We start from the raw sequence: 27,310 nt of genomic DNA on the forward strand, positions 1-27,310 counted from the left end.
GTCCACCACTTGCTCTGATGTATGTACTGTATGTAGCCTATGTGATGTGTGGTACAGCCCAAACGGAAGAATAATAAGACTTTATAGGCCAATATGAGATACTACTTTAGCACACTTATTTGTGGAACTGAATTTCTGCCTCACATATTTGAATCATGTGTATCCAGTGGTCCAAAGGTCGACAAGTTGTGCAGCGAGAGACGGGCACATACCTCACATTAATGGGTAAGACTGCTCCCCCCTCTCTTTCTCATCTCATTTTACGCACAAATTACGCACTGGCGATCTCTCCTTTTATGCGCAAATTACGCAATCGGGCAATTGGAGCTATTGCCCGATTGTTTTATGAGTATTCTGTGTTGAGATGGGGCAAATATATTAGCCAGGTGGGGGTCTTTGCAGCTGCAGTGACATAAGTTCTGGAAGGTGGTCCATGAGGAAGGCCTCAGCCTTGGGAAGAGTTTCAAAGGGCTCATCTCTCCACAGCCGGCAAATGATACTGCTTGTCTTGGGCCACACCATGAAATCGCATTATGTCCATTTGACAAGCATAGTACATCTGTAGTTGAATCTGTGTGTAATGTTGGGGTAGGTAAGGTCGCACTCACAGCTTATTGTTTTCGTCAAGGCAGCGCGTTAGTGTAAACACGTGACAGCTGTCACATGTGTAGCCCCCAGAGCAACTGATGTACACGGCTCTGGTGTAGCCTACAATAGGTGTCACGTGTGGCAGGTCGTAAAGTAATTTAGTTATGATAGTGAACGGCATGCTCATTGTCGGACAGGCTCAACATTGTTGAATCAACAACAAAACCGGTAAACTGAGCGAAATTGACATGTCAGCAAGCCATAAAGGTTTTTGCAAAAGAAAGTGAAACAGGTCAAATTTCTGAAATGGAATTTTTATTATGGAGTCATCAAGAACTTACACAAACAATGCGAAATCTGCTACTGCCATAGGCTAGGCTACTCTTAAAGGCTACTCTGGGTTCCAGACCTTCGAAGCCACGCCCACTCCAAAGCTGTGTATTTTTTTTATAAGCGGAAATTAGTTTACGAGTTGACAATTCAGTCTGAATATCAGGCTAGTGATGACCGGTTTTGCGAGTTTCCAGTAGGCTACTTGAATGCAGCATAACTGTATTCTTCTCAGATACTTCGCACCTGATTGGTGGCTAATCTCGCACCTGATTGGTCTCCATGGCAGCGATTCAGCCCAGATACGCACCTGATTGGTCTCCATGGCAGTGATGCTGCCCAGATACGATCATAATTTTCGCACCTGATTGGTCTCCATGGCAGTGATTCTGCCGAGATACCATCTCTCGCAACTGGTTGGGCCATAGATTTGACGGCGGGAAGTAGGGGCGGAGTCTCATCTACGGGGATTCGGGAAAGAGACGGAGAGAAGATTGCTGTATTTTTTCAATCACATTTCAAATAATTTCATTTTAAATAATGTTTTTCTACGACGCAGGCCTCCGCCGCCACTATGGGACGTTTGCCACAGTTTGGTGAGTTCACAGCAAAGTGCTGCCTACTGCCTAGTTTGCATAGTGCATACAAAGTTGATAGCTAACTACTGTAACTTAATTTGGCTGCAACCGCAAGCAGGTTTCCATGACAGATTAGCTCATGAGCCAACATTAGCTGGTGAAAAGAGCATTGTCGAGTTTTAGAAATGTGTCAATAAATGTTGATCTACCTGCAACATCTAGAAATTGTAGTATCTTGATTACACAGATAAACTGGACCAAGGAAGACTATTGACTATGCTTGTACAGACAGATATCTCAACATTCATCTCCCTAGAGATGCTATGTGCTAAGGATATTAATTGTAATTGTGCTCTATCATGTAGGCTATATGGGTGCTCTGAAAGCAGCAAGCCAAGTCCTAAGTGAAAGATAAGGGATTTAACATCAGGCCTGGATGGAAGGAGCATGTCGCTGTTACATGCAGAAGCTGTGATGCCTTTAAGTTATGGGCTGTGGCAGGCAGACCCAGGTCAAGGGCCTGCAGCTTAAGAAGCTTGCTAGCTCGTGGCCGTTCACACCATACGCCGCCGAAGCAATGCCAAAGTCAGGCTGAAACCTTTTCCCCGCTAGCCGGGCTGCTGAAACCACACGGTTTCATTTCGGCGTCCTTGTTAACAGGCCATTCGCTTCATTTCATCCATGCCCAATAAGTTGCTCAATAATAATGTTGGATTTTGTAACGAAGTGAGACTTTTAAACATTTGTAAGGCATCCAATACCATCCACTCTAGATGGCATCTCTGGTAGGCTACAGATACTATTGCTGGGCTTTGGCGAGAGCATTATAGTCAGCGCCGCTGCTGGCCATTTGGGTGCCCTAAGCGTACATTTTTTCATTGTGCCAATGAAACACTAACCTGACGCTGCCAGATGGTTGAGTTCGTTCACATTGTTCAGGATTGTGAATTTGTGGAACAATGCCGCCCCCATCTGGCGGAGTCAGGCTAATGAAACACCCCCTCCCAAGAAAAAAATCACAAATGCAATCTTGTGTGTGTGTGTGTGTGTGTGTGTGTGTGTGTGTGTGTGTGTGTGTGTGTGTGTGTGTGTGTGTGTGTGTGTGTGTGTGTGTGTGTGTGTGTGTGTGTGTGTGTGTGTGTGTGTGTGTGTGTGTGTGTGTGTGTGTGTGTGTGTGTGTGTGTGTGTGTGTGTGTGTGTGTGTGTGTGTGTGTGTGTGTATTGAGAAATCTGGTAATAGTAATTCCGTTATGTTTTATGTTTTGAGATGCCTGAATTATTTCATGTTAGAAGCAGAGGCGCTTTATTTTGAAACTCCAAGAAGGAAGTATCTGCCCTATGCAGGGAAGTACAGTAGCTTAACTACGAAAATAGTGTCTCGCAAGATGGACTGAAAAAGTCTGCTGTTTATCTCCCTTCCTGCTGCAGCATGTTGAAGAAATAAATGTTCAGTTTGAACAACACCCGTTCTGATCATTATAGAGCAAGATGATGGCTTCCACTACACAACACTGTATTTACGTAGGCTACGCGTTACATATTTGCGGGAATGGGAGGAATCTCGCACTTGTACTGATGTCCAGCATGACTGATGACTGAGGGAAAACGTGAGTTTGTTTACTGCGTCGCATGTAATTAACGAGGAGATCCCGCAACTTTCTTTTTAGGAGGCGCTGTGGCCAGTTCAAAAATGCCAAACTGGCCCGTGCTGAGAGTTAATTTGAGAAGGGGCATTGATTACCAAACTGCGGGGCATCCACCGTCTGTTTGACCGTGGTATTCCTGCTCTGGATGATGCCCTGGGTGACACTTGGTGCCCTACGCTCAGTGCGTTGTGCGCGTGTAGGGAGCAGCGGCGGCCCTGATTATAGTTCCTTATTTAACTGTATCAAAAGTGATCTGTATGCCTGACCACATTGAGAGTAATCACTCAATAGGAATTATGACACATGAAGTGTACCAAGCCATGCTAAACTGATCCAATAACAAAGTGTATGGCTTGGACCACATGACTGCTGAACACTTGAAATAATATGCCAGTGTGAGGCTAGCTCTCCTTCCCTTCTTGCGATTAGTTTCACTGGTTTTATGATTCATGGCTTGCTACCAGATTCAACGTTATCTGTTCTGTTGGTCCCTGTTATTAAGGACAAAGCTGGAAAAGTTGGCAGCCTGGACATAGGCCCATAGCTTTAGCCAGCATTCTGTCCAAGGTCCTCGGAAGAATCTTGAGGGATTATGATTGTATTAACTCTTCAGATAAGCAGTTGGGCTTTAAACCAAAACATGGTACCGACCTGTGTATATTTGCCCTAAAGGAAATTTTAAACAAATATAGAGGGCAAAAGTCATCTGTCCTCATGTGTTATAGATGCCTCTAAAGCCTTTGACCATGTCAATCACAGAAAGCTGTTTGTCAAACTGACCCAAAGAGGGCTGCCTGGGCATATAGTCAGAATTCTGGCTTACTGGTACGCCCACCAGACTATGCAGGTTAAATGTGGCAATAGTGTCTCTGCACCATTTGGGGTCAGTAATGGGGTAAGAGTAGGTGGAATCTTGTCACCAGCACTGTTGAATTGATGTTGGACTGTCAGAATGGCTAAGAGCCTGTAATACTGGATGCAGGATTGGTGATCTGTTAGTGAATCATATTTTGTATGCAGATGACCTTGTGATTTTTAGTCTGAGCAGTGCTGCTCTACAGCAGCTCATTGCTATATGTACTGTGGTGTGGAGCATGACATTCTATACAATGCCGGTAAGAATGCTGTGTTATTAATATATGTAGAACTAAAGAGGACAAATATCAAAAGTTCCCTGACTTCAAATTGTCAGACAATAATCTTGAGGTCTGTAACAATGTTAAATCTTGGGCATTTTATTACTGATCAGTTAAAAAAAGAAAAAACACGATTTCAGACGGACAAGCCCGTCTTTATTGTCACACGATTACAATCAACACATGCACGGAGGGCCACAACACACACATGCTGATGGGTGGCCGGTGAAATTTGTCTTCTGCATTTAACCCATCCTGGCTTTGTCCTTTCCTCCGGGGGGCAGGCCAGGAGCAGTGGTCGCTTTTCTCGTAAGGCGCCCGGGGACCGACTTCGGATGTTGTCGTCACTGGTCGGGTGACGATGACGATCTGATCTTCTGCATGTTTTTAATGGGGGGGGGGGTTATATACGGAGGAACCCCCCTGGTTGACAGATGATGTAGACACATACAGGCAATGCCACAGGATATATGCCCATGCCAACACTCTTGTGCGCAGGTTTGACATGTGCTCAGTTTGAGTGAAGGTGTCTTTGTTCAGAGCATATTGCACTCCGCTCTATACTGCTTCAAGTAGCATACTGTATAATGATGCAATGAGAATACTCCTCAAAACACCCAGGTGGTGTAGTGTGAGTGAAGTGTTTGTCACTGTTGGACTTTGCACTTTTCATGCTGTTTTAAGAAATCTAATGTATAAATGTATGCAATGTATGTTCCTGATACACATCCAGGCTTAGGGGAGCACTGGCTGAAGAGCCTGTATGTATCAATCAGTGTTACATTTGTCCTGTCTTGTCTCTTTTTTGTATTTTCTATGGACCTGTGTGCATCAATAAAGCTTGATGAATCAATCTTGTTTTCTTTTCCAGGTTGGCAGCCACCAATGCAATCAAGCTGACTCGGAGAAACCTTCTCCGAGTCAATGTGCTGCAAACATGGTAAGAAAACCCACAGCCAAATGATTCATGTTATAGCGAAGATGTAGCTAGCTAGCATGATCACACATTAGTAAGCCTGGTGATGTGAGTGATTGATGCAACGTTAGGCCAGATATAAGATATTGTGGGCAACTCTCTGGGCTAATAAAAGTACACATTACACATGTTTGTTTCATTGTAATAATTAACCATTCTCTGGCTGTGCAGCACAATTACTATTACTACTACTACTACTACTACTACTACTATTACTACTACTACTACTATTACTATTACACATTACTACTGTTTATTCATTTAATTTTGTAATCATAATTTCACCAAGGTTCATAGAGCCCGAGCTCACAAGCAGTTTGCAGTCTACCTTAGTGTTCAATTTCTCAACAGCTAGGATTTGAATGCAAAGTAAAGTGGCTGGTATGAAAATGGCAGAGAAATTTTCTATTTGAGCCACTGCCCAAACTACTTGCTCTATGAACATTTTGTATTATTTGGGATATAGCGTGACTTAACGTTTCAAGGTTTATTTGTTTATAAACATTAAGTCACACGATATAGTGTGACTTAACGTTTCAAGGTTTGTTTATAAACATTAAGTCACGTAATATAGTGTGACTTAACGTTTCAAGGTTTATTTGTTTATAAACATTAAGTCACGTGATATAGTGTGACTTAACGTTTCAAGGTTTATTTGTTTCTAAACATTAAGTCACGTGATATAGCATGACTTAACGTTTCAAGGTTTATTTGTTTATAAACATTAAGTCACACGATATAGCATGACTTAACGTTTCAAGGTAAAGTGGCGTTGGCATTCTACCTTTTTGTTATACTTTTGCAGTGAGCACCTCATCGACCATGTGACAGCTGAGGTTCTACCAGTGCAGCAGCCCAACCAGACTGAGAGATTCTCTCTCTACCTGTCAGCTCAACTGCAGTATGGACTGATCATCGTCTACCACAAGCAGTGTGGCTTTCTGCTAGGTGAGACAAAAGACAGGGGGACAGGAGAGAGTGGGAGGAAGAGACATGGAGAATAAAAGGAGAGCTGGCTCATGGTTGTGTGTCTTCTGAGGTACTGTAGATAAAGCCCGTGAGACAGTGGACAGAGAGATGTTACCTGCTAGTTGATAGAGAAAGGTAGATGGGAGGGAAATGGGGGAGAGGATGGGTGGCACTTGTTTCTACCTGTCCTCCAAGGTACATGGTCTTCAATGTAACTAGGTGACCTGCTGAGATTAAAGAAAGGAACAGAAAGAGTAGACTGAGGAGAGGGTGTTTGCTTCTCTGTGTACTGACAAAACCCAAATGTGTTTCATTTAAATTGACGGCACGTACCATAATCACATGTAGAAACAAGGGAGTGGGCGTGAGTGAGCTGGCTTTAAATGCTGGCTTCAAACAAGGTGGTGATTGCACTGTTGTAGACACAGTGAATCAGAGTAGGCAGCAAGGTATGCAGGATAACAACAGTTCTTATTTTCTTGTGTAAATTGTCTTTCCATGTTAGGCTGAAATGAAAAGTGAAACTGTTTTATGTTGATCTGACATTAAAGCCTAACATCTGTGTCAACTACAAGATGTAAAAAAAAAACTAAAATCTCAGAAATGCTGTTTTCTGGTAAGTCAAGTCAAGTTTATTTGTATAGCACATTTCATACACAGAGGCAATTCAAAGTGCTTCACATAAAATGGTTGACAGGAAAATAAAAGAAAAGAAGAGAGTAAAATGGACATTTAAAAGCATCACAAAAAAAAACGAGTATAAAAAATGCATTCATTAAGCACATAAAATGGTTGACAGGAAAATAAAAGATTTAAAAGCATCACAACAAAACTTTAAAAAAAAAAGAGTATAAAAAGTGCAATAAGCAACAGGCGCAGCAGTTGCAGAAAGAGCTCAAACTTATAGAGGACTCATTGGGTTTGCATAGTAGCTGTCAGCAGTTAAAAGCGACGGTAAACATAAAAGTCTTTAGTCTATTTTTAAAAGTAAGTAAGGTTGGGGCAGATCTGAGGTCTTCAGGCAATTTGTTCCAGCTAGCAGAAGCATAGTGGGTAAATGCGGCCTTCCCGTGATTTGATTTGATCCTAGGGATAGTTAATAAGCTGGACCCTGTTGACCTAAGAGTTCTAGACGGTTCGTAGCGTGGGAGCAATTCAGCTATGTATTTTGGGCCTAGACCGTTAAGTGATTTATAGACTAATAACAGTATTTTAAAATCTATTCTCTGACACACTGGCAACCAGTGTAAGGACTTAAGAACTGGAGTGATATGATCAGCTTTCTTAGTCTTCGTTAGAACTCTAGCAGCAGCATTCTGAATAAGTTGAAGCTGCCTAAGTTCTTTTTTGGAGAGACCAGAAAAAAGGCTATTGCAGTAGTCTAACCTACTATAAATGAAGGCGTGAATTAGTTTTTCTAGATCCTGTCTGGACATGTATCCCCTAATTCTTGCTATATTTTTAAGATGATAAAAAGCAGATTTTCTAATTGACTTAATGTGGGAGTTAAAATTGAGATCGGAAACAATAATAACTCCAAGATTTTTGACTTGATCCTTAGGCTTCAGGGATAGAGACTCAAGGCGTACAGTGATTTTAAGCCTTTGTTCTTTGGGGCCAAACACGATCACCTCAGTTTTGTCTTTGTTTAGCTGTAGGAAATTCTGGCACATCCAGTTATTTATTTGATCAATGCACTGGCACAATGATTCTATGGGGGCATAGTTAGCTGAGGAAAGAGTTATATACAGCTGAGTGTCGTCTGCATAGTTATGATAGGCTACTTTGTTTTTTTGCATAATTAGGCCTAGAGGGAGCATATAAAGGTTGAAGAGAACGGGCCCCATAATGGATCCTTGAGGCACCCCACAAGTCATCCTAGTTAGGTCAGATGTGTAATTGCCAATGGAGACGAAGTACTTCCTGTCTTGAAGATAGGACTTGAACCACTGGAGGACCGTACCCGATAGCCCAACCCAGTTTTCCAGTCTGTCCAATAAAATTGAGTGGTCAATAGTGTCAAATGCAGCGCTAAGATCCAGTAGCACTAGAATCGAATTTTTGCCTGAGTCTGTGTTCATTCTGATGTCATTTATGACTTTAGTAAGCGCGGTTTCAGTGCTGTGATGGGGGCGAAAGCCTGATTTGAATTTATCTAGGAGATCATTTGAGGTTAGGAATCTATTGAGTTGTAGGTAAACAACCTTTTCAATTATTTTGGCTATAAAGGGGAGATTAGATATTGGTCTGTAATTACTGATTACCGATGCATCAAGGCTACGCTTTTTTAGTAGGGGTTTAATAACTGCAGTTTTCAGGGACTCAGGAAAAGTGCCGGTCACAAGGGATCTATTAACTATTTGCAATAGGTCCGACGACAGACAGTTATAAACGCTTTTAAAAAAGCTTGTTGGAAGGGTATCGAGACAGCACGAAGATGATTTAAGGCCTTGCACAGTTTCCTCTAAGATGTCGTGGTCGATAACGCTGAACTGGGACAAATTGGTAAACAAAATGGTAAAAGCGAGTCCCATGAATAATAAGTAAGCCCTAGCTGCTCCAGTGTTTTTGGGGCTGTTGCATCACACATCCACATAATGTTCAAATTATGCTGCAGAATCTGATATACTGTAGAATAGAACAGAACATCCCAAAGCTTTCACATACAGTACATAATTATCATTGAATATGGTCAAAGAATATGACAAAAAAAACATGAATATTCTTTATATGGCATCAGGCATTTATAGTTTGGATAACGCTAGAAATTAGCTGTAGCTTTTGAAGGAAAATGATTGCAACCTAGATAATTTATCAACAGGATAATTCTTTCAGTCAAAACTGAAAAAACTTTGGCTTCGATTTGGCTTTCTTGAGCCCAAAATTGGAGAGGATGTCATACGCTTCATTCCCATTGAACCAGCCTTCTGTATAGATGAGTCATTATGGTCACATTCATTACTTTCATTGTCATGTCGTATATTTTATACCAAGTTGACCCATGGGTGACGCCTCTGCCTTTCTGCTTCTGTTGCAGAGGAAATAATGCACTTATTATGAAGTGTGTGTGTGTGTGTGTGTGTGTGTGTGTGTGTGTGTGTGTGTACATGTATATGTGAGACATCTTGACCGTGCAATTCCTACCTGTCCTTTTCTGTTTTGCAGAGGAGATTCAACAGACCATTGACCGCTTGACACTTGCTATGAAATGCACGCTCATTGACATTGCTGAGCCTGAAAGGTCTTCACACACACACACACACACACACACACACACACACACACACACACACACACACACACACACACACACACACACACACACACACACACACACACACACACACACACTTGTACATAGTCTGCCCCCCCACATTGACCTGTATATTTACAATGACTTACTTACTACTGTATTAATCTCATTTCTATCTTCTTCTTTTTTAACTCTCATAAATCAAATCACCAGCACACATCTGAAAAATATGCAGAGCAGAACACTCAAAGTAAAAATTAAATCAGGGCTCCATAGGATTTGAGCTGTAACGTTGGTATCCCTCCCTCACCTTCTACCTGGCAGGCCTTTGCTCCTGGACCTGCCTGACATGGTTCTGATGACTCAGGAGGCTAACCCCTACTTCGGGCTCATGAAAGAGCAGGAGTTGCCCAGCCCCGATCAAATACACCAGGTACAATTACACACCTATACAACTTGAATGCATTGATGTCAAACACTGCAGGCAAACCACACACCAAATACAACTTTATACCTGTCATTACTTCACAAAGAGCAAACATACCTGTAGCCAGTCCCAGGGTAGGATTTTTTTTTAACACAGGCTATTTGCCTTTTCTTTGTTGCCCTTGTTTTGGGGGCATTTTAGATCATTTCCAGGGTAATTTGATCAAATGTTGGGAAATACCTTAGTTCTTCTTTGTTGCATACCAGACCAATAATCAATTACTCTTATCCAAGCATATTTTATTTCTAAAAGTTCATAAACAATCACAGTTAAAAATCCTCTTTGCCTATCATCTCAACACTGTTGAATGTCTGGCCCAGTCTTTTGTCTGAAGAAGCTGCCCATCTCCTCCAGTATAAAATACAGCTGATATAGTAAACCCAAACCCTCCTGTCCTAAAGGAAGCATTGTTTCATGCATTCATTAGTAGGGCTGGGTTCAAAAAATCGATTCTCCGATTTTTAATCGATTTTTATTTTAATCCTCGATTATCGATTCATATGTCCAGAGATCGATTTTTTTTTTTTAACTCATTGAGTGCCAGCCACTTTTGGAGAACGGACGCTCCCAGTGCCAGAGTTTCAGAGCGTTTTCAGTGATTTCTCGAGGCCCACAGAATATTGTGTGATATTACTATGTAAACACCGAACACGCAAAAAGAACAAGGAGACTCTATTGTATCATCAGCAAAAAAAAGTTTATTGATACCATTTTCCGTTCTTTAGTTATCAGCCGGAGAAGATAGGTCAAAAACAGCAAAAACATGCATTTCTATCTAGAAGCTGAGATATTCACCCTTTTGTGAAAGGCAGCATTTCAAGCACATTCACTGACTCTAGCTAATATTTTCTGATGTAGTGACCTGGTGTAGTTCTGTGGAGCCTGCGTGCCCCACCCCCCTCTCCCCCACTGAGCTGCAAACTCCTCCCCACACGCACCCAGTCTATTTTCGGAGCCTCCGTTTTTGCGGGCGGTGCGGCTCACAGCGCGACAGCGCTGCGACAGCTCACAGCGCGACAAGGAAATGCCAAACGGGACTGCAGGTAAAGGTTTGGCCCTTCGGGGTCGGGTGCTGCCTTTCTGGTGGGTAATCGTGTGGAGAAACTATATGCAGACAGACAGACAGACAGAGGCAGTTGTGTGCGCGGATTGATTGCTGTTGGCAGGCACCGTCAAGCAGCAGCCAGAGCAATCTACATGGCTCTGGGCTGCAGCATGAGCAGTTTCGCTTTGATCACGGCTTTTTCAGGCTGTATTCCTGACATTTCTGTAATCTGGAGAGCACTGTCGCCACCTAAGGGTTCTGTAAAATAGGTTAGACACATAGACACAATTGACGACTTTAGTCGTCAATGGCACTCTACGTCACTAAATGAATTGACGACTAAAGTCGTCATTGGCACTCAATGAGTTAATAAACAGGCTAAAATATTATGCTGTGTGTGGTAGTTGAAACATAGTTTCAAGTTGACGTTTATTTATGTTTGTAGTTGAAACAAAAACATAAATACTGTAGGCTACATGATTGGAAATGTTTGATCATTAATATCTACTTTTAGAAATTATATAGGCTGAAATCAAATCACTGTGCATAATTGTGAAAGTGTCTTTATTGACAGATGAAAAGGCTGTTATTTACCCTTTGTCACCACCTGGTGAGTAAATATATGTGTAACTAAAACCATTAAAATTGACAACAGGTCTGCAACTTTTTTTCCCCATGTATCTACTTGGCTGGTTGGGAACCCCTGTGTTACATAACTGGACAGTCATGTAATTCAGGGTACAGCTCAAAAAACACGTTTTGGTATCACTAACCAAATCAATATTGAAATTGATCGAATCGGAATCGAATCGAATCGAATCGAATCGAATCGAATCGAATCGGAATTAATCGATTCGCAACCTTTTGAATCGGAACCGAATCGATTCTTGAAATTTGAACCAATACCCAGCTCTATTCATTAGTTGGGTTTCCATCCACCTGTTTTTATGCACATTTTCAATTTGCGCATAAAAAACCTGAGTGAAAATGCGGAAAAAACTACAATTATCGCAAAAAGGTTTTCACGCTTGGGGAAGGTGGAAAAGTTGGCTTAATCGATAAATGGTAATTGCGATAAATGCAGTGGAAACAGATGAAGCGAATCTTCCTTCGTCTCTCCATTCAAAAACCACGCAGTTTCATGTTGACATGTCGGCGTAGCCTACACTAAATAGGGCTACAGTTGAAGGTAAATAATGGTAAATAAACAGGAACATTTTTAGACCGCCGTGGTGTGTTTAAACAGAAGAAGACTGAGATTAATTTTAATGCGACTCACTTCTAGAATTGCTCTGTGGATTATAACGTTATGTTGCTGAGTTGAAGACTGCCACCTGGTAATCTAGAAATTGCAGCTCATGGTCTATGTACCTTTGTAGATCATCAAGAAACTTTAAATTATCAACGTAGATGTTTTGGTGCGTCCTGGTGGCTCACCTGGTAGCACGCATACCACGGAGGCTCAGTCCTTCACACGGCTGACGCGGGTTAGAATCCGACCCGAGGTCCTTTGCCGCATCTCATCCTCTCTCTCTCTCCACCCTTCCTGTCTGTCTACTGACCTGTCATATCTAATAAAGGCAGATCAGCAGAGGCAGACATCCTCAAACATGAGGTGATTGACCGCTCTATAATAGCAGTGGAAACGCACATTATTTCGCATTTTCTTTTGCTGATTTTCTGAGAATTCAATGACAGTGTGTGATACATTTAGATGGAAACCCAACTAGTGTATCAAATGTATTATGTTGTTGAAAAGTAGCACACACGTCGAGCCAAACTCGCCACACTGATGTGTTGAACACGACACATGTTTAGCCTCTTTGTACGTATATACCAAATAGAGGACCGCAGGAATGAGTCTCATACGTGTCAAATGCAATGGGATTTTAGTATGGGGATTCTGGTTCAATGCATGAAATAAGGTCTGTGGTTAACAAAAGTTTATGAAACAGCGACGTTTGTGTTCAGCAAGATAATCTTAACAAACGAGGCCTCCCATACTGTATGTCTATAATTAGTACAACAATATGAAATTTAACAAATTTACCACGAGAGGGAGGGGGTTGTGGCCACATTTACCACTGGTACAGGGTTGTGGCACGAGGCAAAGCCGAGTGCTATAAACCCTGTACCAGTGGTAAATGTGGCCACAAACCCCGACCTCGAGTGGTAAATTTGTTTTCTACAACAGCTACCAAATAATATAAAAAATACACAATTGTAACATCCAATTCATTTATTTACAATCATTACTGGTTTCAGAATACATTTATCCTTCCGCCACAGAATATAGTTCCATACACAAGATCAATGACTGCACTAAACATTTAGTTGCCTTTGAGCCAAAAAACAACTACCGTAAATTCCGGACTATAAGCCGCGGCTTTTTCCCCGTTTTTTGGCCCCTGCGGCTTATATAACGGTGCGGCTTATCTATGGATTTTTCCAGCAAACGGCCACTCGGGAACCTCCAAAATCTATGGATTTTACAGGTTACACAGCTTCATCTGCACATTTTATGTGCATTGCTTTGCTGCTTGTTTTTTCGATTCTTTTTTTGTAAAGCACCTTGAATTGCCTTTGTGTATGAAAGGTGCTATATAAATAAAATTTGACTTGACTTGACTTGACATCATTTGGCGGAAATCAACCGGCATCACGGTGAACATGGCGCTCAGCTAGACAGCTGCTACACCAGACCAAACAATATGTTTTAGCGATCTGATCTAAAATGAATAAGGTGACCAGAACCAACTGAATAACTTTAAAGAGTGGGGCGAATGTCTGCTGGAAGAAGCACAAGACTGAAAACCAGTAAGCAGAAAGAAAAGAGACGAAGCAATCACCGCCATGAATGAGGAAATTACTCACCTGCTGGAGGCTGGAGATACACGGCTTGGGCTTAACTTTTACTCCGTGAAACACTATCGATTAAGTCCGACATCGCTCAGAGGTTTTGAGCAGCTTGAAAACAAGTTTGAAAACGTGCAGAAGTCCATCCACTCACTCACTAAAGAAAATAAGGCAACCGTGAACAGAGTTTCTAATGCGGAAAAGCGCATCAGCGCACTGGAGGACAAAAACAAAAACTCTTGCCCTCTTTTCACCACACCGCGGACACTGTGTGCACTGTAAAAAAAAACACAGGTGGTGTTGTGTTATGTTGTTTTGTTGAAATGTTAATAAATGGGAGCTTCCTCAAACAGCCATCTCTTTCCCGACAATCCCCTCTGTGCACGAACCCTTACATATGGTAATTAAACATTAAAACACAATTAAAAAAAAAAAAAAAAACATTAAAACACCCGCGGCTTATAGTCCGGTGCGGCTTATATATGTAACAAACAGGCAATTTTGCTGCTGCGGCTTATACTCCGGTGCGGCTTATAACCCGGAAATTACGGTAACCTATTCCTTAACGGGATTCACAGTTATTGATACATTGCCTGTAAAAGTACAGTTATTTAAACAGTTATCTAAAGCAGCCCGTTTTGGTGGTGGTGTGTTGATATCTGGTGACGGCAGAGGGCGTTTGTTTGTTTGACAGTCCCAGGTTCGGGGTCCGGGCGCTAGTCCGACCTCCTGACAACTCAAGCTCAGCCAGTTCTCTCTCCCCAATTTCACCATGTCGTTCTTTGTTCACTTCACCTTCATCTTCATCTAACCACTGCTCAAAACTCAATCCACCCAGTAAATCAAACGTTACTACGAAATCGGACATTTCCTTGTTAGAGATCGGCCATTTCCTTGTTAGAGATTTGCAGACTGACAGGCTAACAGTGGGCGGAGTCAGCACAGGGAGCGGAGTCAGCATCAGGGAGCGGAGTGATACTGCGGTTGGAGCCGAACTGTAGATTGTTGGCCTATTTACCACTGTTGCTAGCCAATCAGAATCCAGTATTCACTCATGCTGTTGTAGAACATGAGATTTAAAAGGGTCTCTGAACTGGGCTGCACAGTGACTTTCACAATGCAAATGAGAGAATGTTATATTTAGATTCCGTTTTGTACTTAAGCATTTGTGCTTGTTCAGTTTCAGGCTATCAGAGTTTCCCAAATATTACAATTCAATACTGAGGCCCACATGTCACATTCCCAGGAATCAAAGAAGATAAATTTGATCTTCTGCCTTTTCTACACATAGAATCAAAATAAGTTAATTAGATTTATCTAACAAAAACAGATTTGTTCTGAATCTCTCTTTTTTTTCTAACAACCCCAAACTCGCAATTAGCTTGCCTCTGGCTGTGAAAAGGCAGTATTGGTGCTGTTCAATTCATTCTCCTGAATCATCCAAGAGGTTGAAACAAGCTTGTTTGCTGTATCACACACACACACACACACACACACACACACACACACACACACACACACACACACACACACACACACACACACACACACACACTATGAATCTGTGCTTGTACCATACAGCTTATATTTACTGATGTTTATTCCTAGGGATGGATGAAAGTGTCAGCTTCAGACCTCTCTACCCAAGGTAATCTGTCTAGGGTTTATATGAATGGTCAAAGTGGATTTTCTTGAAAATTCAAACTCAGCACGAGAATGTTGTTAGTTCTATTTTGTGACCCCAAAAAAGACATATTCAACACATTTTCCATGTTTTTGTCATTGTCCCAGCTTGTTTTCTACTTCCTATCATAACGCATCATTCAAGTGTGGTGAAACTCATGGCCGTGTCTACCTCATTCTAGTGCTAAATCTGTATGTCTCCCATGTCCTGCTGCTGTGTGAAACTAGCTAACACATCCCCTGCGGCTGCCATCACCATCACAGAGCCGATTATCCGCCGCACTGATGAGGTAAATTATGTTAGAGTCCAGGGAATCTTTTTAAATCATTTTTAGGCACAGCAGCGCACCCTGGTGGATCAGTGAGCTCGGCTGCGTTACCAGCCATTACGGAAGTCGTAACACAACTGGGTCAAGTGGGCGGGGCTACATAAGGTGAATAGGGGAGTGAAGTGTGTGACCCCTGACAGATTGACCACAGTCAAAAGGAAGGAGAGGGATGTTCTCTCACGCATGAAACATGTTTATCAGGAATAAGTCTAGCTGTGCTTCTACACACTGTTACCTTCCCCGCCCTTCCTCCACAAGCATCACCAGCTGACCAAATCCATTTTGCCTTGATAAGAGCTGACTCCACTACATCAGCCTGCACTCACACTGTACTGTTTATAGAGATACAAACATCAATTAACTATATTTCTTTTGTCCTCTGTGTCCTCTCATCTGCCCCTTTGTATGAGGAGGTATTCTTTACAACCACCTTTGTGTTTACGTTCGTCTCGCCTGCGCACATTTATTTTTTTCTCCTCCCATCTTTATTTTCATTATTTTATTCATTTTCTTTATACATTTAACCAACTCTCTGTTTCCCTGTATCATGATATCCACACACTCATTTTGCTATAATTCTGCCCCTTCCCCCCCCGTCTCTCTCTGTCATTCTCTTCTTATCCTGTATCAGCTTTTTGACGGAGTCAAGGAACTTCCTGAATTGACGGATAGAGAACTTGACATGCTGATAGCAGAACCAGGTTTCTTCCCTGGAGGTGTGTGTCTTTGTGTTTCTGTCTTGCAACTTCTTTCATTTCTGAATGATAAACTTTGAATGTGTATTTTTAGTGTGTTTATGTTTAATCTAATGATTTATTTTAGGGCCATATGATTTCCGCAAAACTGGACGGAAAATGGACGGAATCATGGAATTTGATCATAAAAATAAAAATGTAAAACATGGAATTTGCAGAATTTTCCATAAATTGGCTGAAATGGATAAAAAATAGGCCAAATGATCAAAAGTAGACCTAATTATTGTAGTAACCTAAATAATTTTATAATTATAAAATAGATCTAGAGAAACTATTCCGTTTTCGATTGGGGTGTTTTGAGAGGGGGGGGTCTGTCTTGTGTGGGACCCTTATGTCACCTCACACCTTGGTTTTCACTTTAAAAAATATGTCGAAGAGGCTGTCTGAGAGAGCCAAGTCATTAAAAAGAACGATCCTAACCCCTAAATAAAAATAAAAATAGACAAAACAGAATTTGGAAAAAAATAAAACGGATTTTGGGCACGGTAGCTCACCCGGTAGAGCGCGTACCACAAATGCTTAGTCCTTTGCGTGGCAGACCCGGGTTTGAATCCGACTTGTGGTCCTTTGCCACCTGTCATCCCCTCTCTCTCCCCCCACCTTTCCTGTCTGCTTACTGTCCTATCCACTAAAGGCAAAATGCTAAATAATAATAATAATAATAATAAAATATTTCATATGGGCCTACATGCAGTAGGTCTTGTCCACACTAAATGGGAGCTCCTGCATTGTCTTCTGTTGTGTGACTGTCTTGAAACGTGTCAGCACCGGTCAACCTGGCCAAACTCATTGTGGCACTGTTATAATTGGGTAATAAAAGCAATTGTCATTCATGCCTTTTCAGCCAGGGGTCACCTGAAACGTTTATTTTCTGGGGACCCCATTTCATATCAGGGGAGCTTGGACTGCCTCCTCTCCTTAGCAAAAAAGACAGCGCCATCAGCATAAGGAAAATATGTCAATAGTGTGTGTTGAGTGGGGCACAGGTGATTCACTTTAAATTCCCTTTCTTCATTAAAACAGCAGTAAATCAATAATTGAAATAATTATTTCTTAATAGATCTGCTTTGCCAATAAAAATCAATTTAAAATCTTATCGCCGTTAGCAAGCTTTCTACACACCAGATCATTCTCTCAGGGCAAATGAGATGTTTGTCTGAACTTCTGTATCTGTGTGTCCATGTGTTGTTTATATGTTTTGACACTCTGGGTGTGTGTCCATACACTATTTACACACGTGTGTGTGTGTGTGTGTGTGTGTGTGTGTGTGTGTGTGTGTGTGTGTGTGTGTGTGTGTGTGTGTGTGTGTGTGTGTGTGTGTGTGTGTGTGTGTGTGTGTGTGTGTGTGTGTGTGTGTGTGTGTGTGTGTGTGTGTGTGTGTGTGTGTGTGTGTGTGTGTGTGTAACAGATGAGGACGAGCAGGAGGGAGAGAGGCAGCCGGATGCCCAGTGAGTGTTGTGTTTGTGCATATTAGCATTTGTTCTTTACATTTCATTTCACAGTGTGTGCAGCAAAGACAGGAAAATATGCAAACATGGATAACATCATGGCCTCTATCTTCCCAAAAGCGCTAATTTTGCGTTTGCGCTCGTTTAACGCCGTGCGCAATGCAAATTGGGGGCGGACACAAGCGCATTCCTGTGATAATTGTACTGGGCATTGGCTGCCCCATGCCAAAGCAGGCGTTTCAGTGCTAAAATGTGGGGATAGATGGCGTTACCCTATCGTCAGCAGCGCGCAATTACTTTGCGCTAAGAGCTTTGAAAAGGACCTCTTATGCGCAAATACCTCTGCGCGGGGTGCTCTGCACGGAGATTACGGCTGCGCTCTCAGCACAGAGAGGTATTTGCGGAGTGGAAAGTGGAATTCCTTGTGGATATGTCATTAAGCACAGCCTTGCCACGCCAAGACATGAAATTATGCTGCTAAAATTGAGTATTAGCAGATAATTCAGTGAGGCAATCAACTATAACTCACTGAGAAACTTTTATCACATCGCAAAGAGGGAAATTAATTGAGAAGAACACTTGTGGGACAATGGACATAGGCTATTTACCTTCATAACCCGAAGGGTCATTGGCACCACAGACGATCTGTCAATAAGCTCCCTCTGTCCTCGCACGAGTGAGTACACTCTATTACGCATGGAGAGAATTACAGCATATTGCATGCCTCGCGCAAACAACCATTGCGAGACGGGAATCTGATTGGTTTTGATTGACGTAATGCCCAGCCTTGCCTGGCCACGCCTGTGAATAATTCTGGTAGTTAAGACTGCCAAAATCCCGTTTGCGCAGGCATTTTGGGGCGCAGATGATTTTTGGCAGAATTGGCACGGCTCTAATTTGCAACAGGTGCCGTGAACGTGCCCGCCGAGAATTGCATCCCCAACATATTTCGGGGCTGTTTTAACTTAAAAATCAGGGAGGTCGCGTCTACCAGACAATTATATCACTTTGAATCAGTTACATTTCTGTATAAATCATTACAAGTAGCTCCCGTGAGGTGGGGATGTTTTTTTTGCTGCTCGGCGGTGGAGCAAAACTCGGCAGAACACCTGGCGGACGGCGCAAGGCGGAACGCTATCTTCCGTGCCTTAAGGCATGCGCAAACAGTGCGCAAAGCGCTATTTAGAGATAGCGCCTGTCGGAAGATAGAGGCCCATAATTTGTCACATTGACCAAATAATAATATCTTGTCATCACTCATTGCTCCCCTCTGTCCCCAGAAATGTAGTCGATATAGGTAACATCTCACTTTGCCATTGACGTACTGTAGTGTTGTGGTCAAGACCACCTAAACCAAGACTGAGTCAAGACCAAGACGGAGCTGATGGGGGCGAGACCAAGACTGGGACCAGTCCAATGCCAGACCATTTTCAAGACCATGACTCTAATTATAGCTTCACTTTTACACCAGCGGTTTCCAACCTTTTCCAACTCAGGGCCTACTTGAAAATCTCAATTTAAGAAATACGGAGGACAAATAATGCATTCTGAATTCGTGACCATAAGGTTGGGAACCACTGGTATAATAAGCAAGTGGTATGACTGATGATTTGGAAGAGATCTCTGAAGCCACTGCTCTGCTCTTCCGTGCCTTGTCTCCTTGTGTTGTCTTCCTTGGCACGTGAGGTGAGTGGTTTCAGTGGGAAAACTTTCAAACTGCAAAGTTATTGGTTGCAATTGAAGGGAGGATGTTTTACACCCAATCACAGTACAAAAAAAAGACAATACACAGACAGGTAATGATGTCACTGCAGTTGTGGTCTTGACTGGTCTTGAAATAAAAGCCAGAGTCCGGCTTGTCCAAGACGAGTCAAGACCAAGACCGAGGGAGGGCGAGTCCGAGACGACTGGTGTCGAGTACTGCAACACTACATGGACGGCCCAGTAGCCAAACAAAGGAACCTTCCACCCAGCTGTGACAACACACTTTGTGTTGTGCAACAGAGAAACAGGTTTGGTGAAGGTAACAATAATCTGTGTATAATTATGTGTTACCAGGCCAGACCAGGAGCCTATGGAAGTTACCCCGGCAACTGTTGCCAAGGAGATGACCCCCCCGCCATTTGCCCAGGAGGCGGCTGTGGTTCAGGAGGTAAAGCATGTCGTCCACCAATCAGAAAGTCAGTGGTTCGATCCCTGGCGCATCCAGTCTGCATGTCGAGGTGTCCTTGGGCAAGACACCGAACCCCAAATTACTCCCGATGGCCGTGCCAGCACCCTGCGTGGCAGTTTGCTGCCCTCGGTGTATGAATGTGTGTGTGAATGGGTGACCATCCGGTTTGTTCGATACAACAAAAGTCAGTAAGCCGTAGGCCTGAAAATGCAAAAAATGTAAAGTGGCAATTTTTGTCAAAACTGACGACACAGCTCCACTTCATGCATGGAAGACAATAGTCCGAGCATTCACTAGCCTATCAATATAGCCTTAATGGCATAAAGTGAATGCATTGACATTCAACAAACTATCATGACATCAGAGTCTGTTAACGAGTTGCTAAAAATACATAATGGGCAATAACTGCCCCCTATTTACATTAAATTATCTAATCGTTAACCTCAATTAATTAAATGACCATACAACTCACGGCCAGATACATTGATTTTCTCAAGTCCCAAGTGCTGCAAAGAAAAAAAAAATCATAGGGCTTTACTGGGTTTATATTCTGTATTGCAACCAATCTGCAACAGTTTATTACCATTACTGACTTCTGTATCACTCTATGATGTGGATAATTCACAGAATACAGGAAGCTAGGCGTTTTACCTTAAAAAAAAAAGCGAAAATTGATTACTTGGTAAATACAAAACTGAACAGTCGACTCACTACGGGTTAAAATGGACTTTTAATTGTCTGTATTCTATGTATTCTGTGTATTTCGGATCACAAACAAAAAAATGTTGCAAAGTGGATCTACTATTACTTTATTTAATTGCCATTATTGTGATGGTTCTAAACAGAAGTTTCTGTTTTATTCTGGCTCACTTGACGCTGCTCACAGTTGGTGTTGACATTTGCGGCTCCAGTCTGCACATGAATCGTTATCACAAACACTGTATAAATGCGGAATAGGCCAGAATGCAACAACAGTTTTCCATTTTATGCAGGGACTGTGTTGTGGTCTAAACGTGGCCTAAGTTTACATTCCACAATGTGACTCGTGACTCGTGAAGCACGTGACTCGTGACTCGTGACTCGTGAAGCATGAGTGTGATGGCATCTTCAGGATTGTCAACAATGTAGCATATCTGGATCATACAAACTCTCTTTTTTTACACTTAAATACACTGAAGTTAATGGATATGGTAAATTTCAAAACAGCTCAAATCATGTTTAAAGCAGAAACAATGAACTGCCGGGGAATATACAGAAGATGTTCTCTGACAGAGAGGGAGGTTACAACTTAAGAGGGGAGCTCAATTTAAAGAAACTACTTATTCACACCACCTTGAAAAGTCAGTGCATCTCAATCTGTGGGGTAAATTTATGGAATGGTCTGGAGTTGGAACTCAAACAAAGCACCAACATGGTACAGTTTAAAAGGGTGTATAAAGAAACATACTTAGGGGGTATAGAGTTGAGGAAGGGCTATGTTGATTATATTTTTTATTTTTTATTTTATATTTTATTTAAGTAATTTAGTGATCAGAGTAGATTGTCTATATGATGCCAAATTCATACACGGTATTGTATGGGTATAGTTATGAGTGTATTATTAATAAGTATTATTTATAGATATATAGTAGATAGGTAGATAGATAGAAAATATATTTATATTTTATGGATTATATAATGTTACATACAGATAGTGATATATTTAAGAAATCATAGAAATTATGATATACATTTATACTTGTAATTATCAATATGGATATTGATGTTATAAGAAGGGGGTAGGAGTATATAAGTCTTTACTTCTTCCTACTCCTTTTTGAACATGTTGAGGTTGATCAATGATTGCATTTTCTTTTTAATTGTTATTTTTATTTTATTTTTGTTGCTTAATTTTTATATCATGGCTTTCATTGATATGTTTTTATTTTTTTGTTTTACCTGCAAGTTCAAAATAAAGATTATCAAATCAAATCAAATCAGAACTTCTCATTGCCTATTGAAAACACTCTGGTTTGTGTGTGTGTGTGTGCGTGTGTGTGTGTGTCTGTGTGTCCGTGCATGCGTGCATGTGTGTGTCATCTCATAAGTTCCAGCAGGTGTATTCCCGTGAGCATGAGTGTGATGGCATCTTCAAGACTCAGAAGTGTTCAAATGTAACGCTGAAGTCCTGTCTCCCTCACCCTGCCACTAGGTGGCTGTTCGTCCTCCCAGGAAGCCCCGCCGCAAGCGTCAGCTGGTCTTTGTAGACGCAGAGACCCAGATATCTGACAACGCCTTTAGAGAGCAGATTCAAAACCCGCTGGCCGAGACACGGAGCATGGTATAGAAACACACACACACGCACACACGCACGCACGCACGCACACACACACACACACACACACACACAGACACAGGGTCTCACTCATCTACACATTTTCAATGTTAAATGCACTACATTAAAATATAATTTAAGAAATAAGAAAGTAGGCAGTGGGCCCTACTAAAAAATCCAAGGCACCAAAACACTTAAAAAGCCTTTATTTTAGATCGGCTTAACCCAACGCGTGTCGATTGCCGACACGCGTGACTCTCCCACACACAGAGTCACATGGGAAGTTACACACATAGATAGAAAAGCATTATGGACACACATATATGTGAAGTCAAGTTTATTTGTATAGCCCTAACTCACAAGCATGTCTCAGGGGGCTTTACAGAGAATATGTCTAGCTAAATCTAGCTATAATAATAATAATAATAATAATAACAACATGGTTGAACAATCTTATGTCAGAGAGAGACAGAGGGAGGGGAGAGGGGAGAATGGGGGGAGAAGGAGAGAGCAGGGGGAGCGGAGAGGAGATATATATATATATATATATATATATATATACATGGATTTGAAATTAAACAATCAAGATGTGCTTTCATTGCAGAATTCCATCTTTAATTTAGGGTATTTACATCTAAATCAGATGAACAGTGTAAGAATTACATTACATGTTACATGCAACTGCTGACGACAGCAGCAGAATAAATTCTCAAGTGTTTCGGACAATATTATCTGCTCATATTCAGTCAAATGCTTCAGAACTCATTGGATGATTGCATGATTATGTTACTTTGTCCAATTACTTTTGGTCTCTTAAAAAGGGGGTGGGGGGGCACATGTAGAAACTGTTGTAATTCCTATACTGTTCACCTGATTTGGATGTAAATACTCTCAAATTAAAGCTGAAAGTCTGCACGTAAAGCACATCTTAATTTCAAATCCATTGTGGTGGTGTACAGAGCCAAAATGATGACAATTGTGTTATTTATGGACCTGATGTGTGTGTGTGTGTGTGTGTGTGTGTGTGTGTGTGTGTGTGTGTGTGTGTGTGTGTGTGTGTGTGTGTGTGTGTGTGTGTGTGTGTGTGTGTGTGTGTGTGTGTGTGTGTGTGTGTGTGTGTACTATGTATATCCTTCAACATTCTCATCCTTACCATTTCTTTAATTTCCTCTGAAGCACAATCAATGCCTCCCTCTCTCTCTCTCTCTCCCTCCCCCTCTCTCTTTGCATTGTATCCTCTCAAATAAATCAGAAATCTTCTTTGAAAATGTCCCATCAAACTAACTCTTGGATCTTGCTCTCAGTCGCAGGTACTGGTGGACTTGCCCTTTGTGACCAGGCACGCCACTCCTGCTCAGCTCTTCAGCGGCCCCACTGGCTGTTAGTATCCCACTGCTACAGTATGCTTCACCCTGAGCTTTGCAATGCCTGGAGCAAAGGCTTTGAGCATAGTGACAGGGTTCCTGTGCTCAGAGAAAACCTGACCAGTCCTGAAACGTTTTCAAAGTGTAATGAGTACTGAAAAAACTTTCTGTGAATAGCAAATCCAAGTTATAGTAAATTAAAACAACACCTAGGAATATCAGTTTACATCTGAGGGATTTAGCTGCTTATATTTTAGCTTTATCATTAGCAAAACTTGTAGTGCCTCTGTATGTAACTGAGATGCAATGCCATAAAAGCGAACATTTACAGTATAAATGTTGTATCCAGTATTATACTTTAGTCCATTTCACTTTTCCACATCGGCTCTGCTATCGACCATAGAAATATTGACCAAACCTTGTCAGTTTGACAGCCGATTTGCCCTTTGACCCCTCGACAGCTCTCTTCCACGCTGACCTGCAGTTGCTGTGGAAACAGAGCGCCCAGCCGTGCATCATTATGGGGGAAGAGGAAGAGGGGGAAGAGCAGGTGTCGGACCATGAGGTGTGCGTCAGTGTTTGTGTGAGAGGGAGAGGGAGTGTGCCTGTCTTTTGATTCTTTAGTCTTGTCTTAATTAGGTCCCTGAGTGAGTTTATGGAAATATGGTAATAATTACTACTTCAAATTGGCGATTTGACACCCTCTTACTAGAGGGTGACACACGGGAGTGGTTTTTCACTCCTGTCCCATTCCACTCCCACAAATATATTCCCGTCCCGCCCCACTCCCGCCAGGGTAAAAAAAAATCCTGTCCCATCCCACTCCCATTTTTAGTTTTATTTCTTTTATGTTTTAGTCTCTAGGGAACGCAAGGATTTTGATTTGATGTTCTCCTCCTTTTTAGATTATTTTGTGTTCTGCTGCAGTTTTAATTCACACCATTTGGCCATATTTAAACTGATATATTGTTGTCATGATTCCACTCCCATTGACCATTCATTTTTTCCACATCCCGTCCCAATCCCGGGATTAATAGTGAAATTACTCCCACTCCCCCGGGAATCCCAGGGGACTCCCGAAACAGGCAGACAGGGTGGACAAGATACCATTCAACTTTGACTCGTTTACTCACCAATTTGGCTCTCTTCCAAATAATCCAGCCACATAGCTATGTCCATTCATTAAATTAAATACCACGGGAACATGAATGGTTTGTAAAAGTGCCATTTAACAATACTATATAACAGAAGTAATCCCAGCATCATCAACACAGCCACTCATTGGCTCTGGACATACTGCTGTAGTATTCAAACATGAGCCGCTCTGCGAGCGAGTGAGTGAGTGACTACTCCTGTTACTAAGATTAAGACTCGTCATTTTATAGATCTCATTCAATCATATGGAATGGTTCCTTCACTCACTGTATTTCTCTCTCTCTCTCTCTCTCTCTCTCTCTCTCAGATCCCCAGGGTTGACTCACCAGCGCTGCATCCCGCAGAGGGCTCATGTAGGATTTTCCCTCTCTATTTTTGTGTTTAATGATACTCTTAGCACTATAGTGTAGTAGCCTGACTCTGCCAGATGGTGGCGATATTACTAGTGTTGTCTTAACACATTCACTGCCAACAACGTGTAAACACGTTTTCAGAATCCAGCTGTTGACTGCCAACAACGTGTAAACACGTTCTTGGCATCGATTTTTTTTTTTTGACGGTGGGTTGTGCATCTAACCCTTTTACATATCTTATATAAGTATTGGACGTGTACAACGTGTACAACCCATTCCACCGACCCACTAAGTGGCGACAAGGAAGTAGGAAGGCAAGCAAAAAGCAGTGTGATCCATTTCCATTCTCATGAAAATGGATTGGCGGAGGCGCTTTCGTTTTCGCGTTGATTGCTGGCGGTGCGGGATTGCAAACTTGCATCGTGGATTGCGGATGGAGCACACTTTGAGGCACGCAGCGTAAATATGACCAGAGTCGCAGGGGCTTCATCGGAGCTCTCGGCCAGGGCTCCGGGAGGCGGGCGAGTCCAGCCGGGCTTCCTCGGGGAGCGGCCACGCAGACAGGCACAGCCAGGCACAGCGGCAGCGGGGCAGTGAGGCTGGTGACAAGCAGCAGGCCATTTTGCCTTGCAAAATAGCACCAAATTGGAAACAGCCATAAAAGGCTTTTAGAATGGGATTTTCAACCCATTCTTTTTTGTTTCTTTTTCGCTCTAATTTAGAGTAATTTAATTTCTATTCAGAAATTTATTTGAGAGGTCGAGAGTATGAGAAAGTGAATTTGCACAGGTAGGAAAGTGCTTGTTACACGGCGCTGCAGCCAAGAAGAACGCCCACGGAGGGAGGAGTTGAAGCAACTCTCCCTCTCGCTCTCTCCCTCTCTCTCTCTCTCTCTCTCTCTCCCTCCCTCCCTCTCTCTCTCTCTCTCTCTCTCTCCCTCTCCCCCTCTCACTAGGATTAAACCTAGTGCGTCTCCCTCCCCTCGGGAGGGAGAGAGAGAGAGAGGGAGGGAGAGCGAGAGGGAGAGAGAGAGAGAGAGAGAGAGAGGGAGGGAGAGCGAGAGAGAGAGAGAGGGAGGGAGAGCGAGAGGGAGGGAGAGAGAGAGAGAGAGCGAGAGGGGGAGGGAGAGAGAGAGAGAGAGAGCCAAAAATGAATGGTTAAAGTGACTGTTCTATCCAATTTCACAAAAAGCCGTTTATCTCTGAATATTTTTTCTGACGCTAAAACCATGCTGTATTCAACTGCTAATGCTTACATAACTACTAACTCTACAAACTAACTCTTTTAGACAGAGAAAGTACACATTCTATTAGTACTTTTGAGATATTGTATGTTCACAAAGTCCAAGCTGAAACGAATCCTCGGCTCTTGTAAAATGAGCCAGAATCCTCAAAAAACGGCTTGGCAGAAGCTACCTACAGCAAAAAAAAACGGCTGGCAGTCAATGTGTTAATAGAAGAATTTCAGTACAGCTTTTTGGCAGCAGTGTTTTTAGCCAGAGAATTTTAATATTACAACTTAGGTTTTGTGTTCACTGGCCATTTGAAATGTGACAAAGCCATTAATTACTGTGTGTGTGTGTGTGTGTGTGTGTGTGTGTGTGTGTGTGTGTGTGTGTGTGTGTGTGTGTGTGTGTGTGTGTGTGTGTGTGTGTGTGTGTGTGTGTGTGTGTGTGTGTGTGTGTGTGTGTGTGTGTGTGTGTGTGTGTGTGTGTGTGTGTGTGTGTGTGTGTGTGTGTGTGTGTGTGTGTGAACAGCTGGCTCAGATGATACTAGCCTGGATAAGTCCAAAGGGGACAAATCCCGCCTGGCGCGCTCCATCAGCCCTGTTGACAAACAGTGAGTCTCAAACAGATAGACAGACAGATAGACG

The 27,310-nt window shown here is 42.3% G+C and overlaps 1 protein-coding gene across 1 annotated transcript; it reads left to right on the forward strand.

The window, feature by feature from the left end:
* Positions 1-1,458: 1,458 nt before the first annotated feature.
* On the forward strand, positions 1,459-27,280 carry LOC310799169 (meiotic recombination protein REC8 homolog; the record flags this gene model as incomplete). Its single annotated transcript, XM_083661737.1, has 13 exons — positions 1,459-1,514; positions 5,150-5,218; positions 6,060-6,202; positions 9,389-9,464; positions 9,801-9,909; positions 16,508-16,592; positions 17,397-17,430; positions 20,138-20,231; positions 22,444-22,572; positions 23,871-23,946; positions 24,392-24,495; positions 25,393-25,438; positions 27,195-27,280. The coding sequence occupies 13 exons, from the start codon at positions 1,459-1,461 to the stop codon at positions 27,278-27,280; spliced, it is 1,107 nt and encodes a 368-aa protein (XP_083517863.1).
* Positions 27,281-27,310: the final 30 nt, after the last annotated feature.

This window comes from Poromitra crassiceps (genome assembly GCF_964638095.1).
Source record: "Poromitra crassiceps genome assembly, chromosome: 2".
Lineage (NCBI taxonomy): Eukaryota > Metazoa > Chordata > Actinopteri > Beryciformes > Melamphaidae > Poromitra > Poromitra crassiceps.